This window comes from Henckelia pumila, chromosome 3 (genome assembly GCF_033568475.1).
Source record: "Henckelia pumila isolate YLH828 chromosome 3, ASM3356847v2, whole genome shotgun sequence".
In the NCBI taxonomy this organism is placed as follows: domain Eukaryota; kingdom Viridiplantae; phylum Streptophyta; class Magnoliopsida; order Lamiales; family Gesneriaceae; genus Henckelia; species Henckelia pumila.
This window is the reverse complement of record NC_133122.1, coordinates 183517320-183519089: the sequence shown is the minus strand read 5'-3', so window position 1 is coordinate 183519089 and position 1770 is coordinate 183517320. Positions and strand designations below refer to the sequence as shown.

Genomic DNA, 1770 nt, shown 5'->3' with positions numbered 1-1770 from the left:
ATATAGATTCCACTCAATTATGTGGGATCCATATGAAATAATACCCATAAAATAGGGTCGAACTTTCCGAGTATTCCATATAATATGAGCCATTAATCTCCAATTGGTACTAAAATCTTTGGCGGCTCGCCTTCTTAGCTACATGGATGGCACGTCATAAAATTCAAAGCAAATTAAGAAATTGAAAAGACATTAATTACATTTCAACACAAAATAAAAAAGACATTAATTATACATTTGAAGGTTGAATTTTCTCACATTAATTAATTATACATGTTGTTCCAAAATTAGTGTCAGCACTGAGCAGTAGTATACATAAATGTTTCCTCTAATCTCATTTGTCAACTGGTCAACTCGTCTCTCTAGAAAAATATGCTACTTTTTTTTTTTTTATTAAAATATTACAAATAAATAATAAGAATAAAAAAAAAAAAAAGTGAGTTGGAAAAGTCAAAAAAATCCAGCACCCTCTAAAAGTCAAAGAATGGGTTGAAGGGATCACACCAATTAGATTGTGAGGGTGAAAACAAAGTGGATGGACTCGGAACGAACATATTACTGAGAAATGGGTCTCCCGCCGGCGAGAAGAATCCCGGAGAGATCGGCTGTAGAGTCGCGGGAGCAGGGGATAATATTCCGGAAAGTCGGCTCATGATTTCCACGTCCGTGCTTTCGAGAATACTCTCCATTAATATGTCATCAGTAGTATTGTGGGACTGGGCGGCGATTAATTCTGATCTGTCTTTTGAGCAATTAGGGCTGGTTTTCTCTATGGAAGCGAGGCGGGCGGCTGGGGATATGTCCCCGGCGGAAGAGTTTCCGGTCAAGCGTTGGACGAGGTTCATGAAGTCGGTGACGGTGGTGTGTATGACTTTCGGGGACACTGCGTAGATTATGAGCGGTTGTCTCGCGGCTTCGACGGGCGGAGGCTCTTGCGGTGGTGGTTGTTGGTGGGGCGGGGGCGGTGGTTTTCTGATCTTGAAGGAGTCCTTGTTCACTTTGAGTATGGCGGGACGAGGGCCCTGCAATTCTTTTCTCGGAGACGACCTGCTCACTCCTCCTCCTCCTCCTATCCACCAGTCGCCGCCGGAGGAGAACTCTGAAGGCTCCATGAATACAGAAAAATCTATCTTTGCTTTAATTTGCAGGATTACCAAATGGGGATATGATTGATTTTAGAGAGAGAGAGAGAGAGAGAGATTAGAAGATGAAGTATATATATTATATGGTAATTTTAGTTTTCCGTCAAATTCCACGAAGTTGCCTATAAATATATATATAATATAAATTCTTGAAAAAGTTCATATTTTTTTACAACAGCAGCAACTTCTTCCCAAGTCTAAATTAAAATTTGTAGCTTGTCTTTATTATTACTCAAATATAAAATATAGCCTTTTATTTTTGTTTACAACTGAACGATCATTATTATTCATGTTATTAAATATCTGTTGTAAACTTAAAATTTATAAATTTCATTAAACATTAAATATAATATAATCAAGAAAATACACACTGTTTTTATACACCTTTGATTAATTTATACTGTCATTTACAAAATAAAAGTTTATTTTAATGACTAATGAGGTGAGTTTATTGGATGCTTAACTAGTAACAAACAAATTAAGAGGACGGTATAGGAAATGTTTTCTATAAAAAAAACCGATTCATAATTAAGTACACAGCTCACAACAGCTGCCTAATGCCTATATATATATACACACACACACATATATCTTTTAATACTCTCAAATATTTTAAAAATAATCTAGC

The 1770-nt window shown here is 36.4% G+C and overlaps 1 protein-coding gene across 1 annotated transcript; it reads right to left on the bottom strand.

Annotated features, from left to right (window-relative positions):
- Window positions 1–237: 237 nt before the first annotated feature.
- LOC140892421 (protein MKS1-like) lies at window positions 238–1309 on the bottom strand. The gene has a single exon (XM_073301298.1). The coding sequence runs from the start codon at window positions 1110–1112 to the stop codon at window positions 471–473; it is 642 nt and encodes a 213-aa protein (XP_073157399.1). The 5' UTR covers window positions 1113–1309; the 3' UTR covers window positions 238–470.
- Between the last annotated feature and the right edge of the window lie 461 nt (window positions 1310–1770).

Excerpts from the sequence above, each read along its gene's own strand:
- LOC140892421 (XM_073301298.1), bottom strand. The coding sequence starts at position 1,112 with ATGGAGCCTTCAGAGTTCTCCTCCGGCGGCGACTGGTGGATAGGAGGA.